Source organism: Octopus bimaculoides, chromosome 7 (assembly GCF_001194135.2).
Source record: "Octopus bimaculoides isolate UCB-OBI-ISO-001 chromosome 7, ASM119413v2, whole genome shotgun sequence".
Classification (NCBI taxonomy): Eukaryota; Metazoa; Mollusca; class Cephalopoda; order Octopoda; family Octopodidae; genus Octopus; species Octopus bimaculoides.
The window spans coordinates 5,438,867-5,439,933 of record NC_068987.1 but is presented as its reverse complement, the minus strand read 5'-3'; the positions used below and the strand labels follow the sequence as shown (position 1 = coordinate 5,439,933).

At 45.6% G+C, this 1,067-nt stretch overlaps 1 protein-coding gene across 1 annotated transcript in view; it reads left to right on the top strand.

The window, feature by feature from the left end:
• Nucleotides 1–1,067, top strand: part of LOC106883202 (uncharacterized) — a 131,310-nt gene that overhangs the window by 120,758 nt on the left and 9,485 nt on the right. The window contains exon 4 of the mRNA XM_052969187.1: nt 504–1,013. Within this exon, the coding sequence (XP_052825147.1) occupies nt 504–1,013 (510 nt within the window). The remainder of the gene's footprint in view (nt 1–503; nt 1,014–1,067) is intronic.

Sequence of the window (1,067 nt, the reverse complement as noted above, 5' to 3'; positions counted from 1 at the left end):
AGTCGGAAGCTTGTAACCCTGAGACAGACCGGCGTCACGTTCGAGTCCGAGTAACTGCGTCTCTGAGTCCAAGCTCGTAACCCTGAGACAGACCGGCGTCACGTTCGAGTCCGAGTAACTGCGTCTCTGAGTCCAAGCTCGTAACTCTGAGACAGACCGGCGTCACGTTCGAGTCCGAGTAACTGCATCTCTGAGTCGGAAGCTCCTTTCGGAGGAGGGGGTCGATAAAATGACTACCAGTCGAACACTGGGGTCGATGTAATCGACTCACCCGCTCCCCCAAAATTGCTGCCCTCGTGACAAAATTTGAAACCAGTAGTAGTAGTAGTAGTAGTAGTAGTAGTAGTAGTAGTAGTAGTAAAGCAGTGAGCTGGCAGGATCGTTAGCACGCCGGATGGAATTGTTGTTGTCGTTGTTGTTGTTGTTGTTACTGCTGTTATCACCACCACCACCATCATCATCATCATCTTTATTATTATTATCACATTTTTATTATTTTGCAGCTTTGTTGCTAATAGCCACAGGAGATGTGTGTGTTATGTACGGCCGGCAGAAAGGGGACAGGAGCCAGTTGTATCCTACAGACACTTTCGGAACTGATTACGTCATCATGACCCCCAGTACGTCTATAAACATGTCTTCAACGGTTTACATCTTACCTCAAGGTATTCCAAAAACTTTGACCAATGTCACGCTGACCGTCAACAGCAACAGTTCTCTGTGTGACCTACTTATCTGCGGACTTGGGGACACGGAGTTCAATTACACCATTAAACCAAACGAGGTTCTGGCCTTGGACGATGGCAATTTGATGGACGGTGTGAAAATAAGCGCCAGCCGACCAGTCGGAGTTCTAGTTGCTGGTATATCAGCATATGACCCACGAAATGGTACTGTGTGTTTTGAACCTCCGATATCCACTTCGGAAATGTTGCCACCGGTCACTACATGGGGGAAAATGTTCGTTGCTGTACCTTTGACGCCAGAAATACTTGTCACTCTGAAAATTACAGGTAAGGAAGTTATTTCATTCTACTAATTATATATATATATATATATATATATAT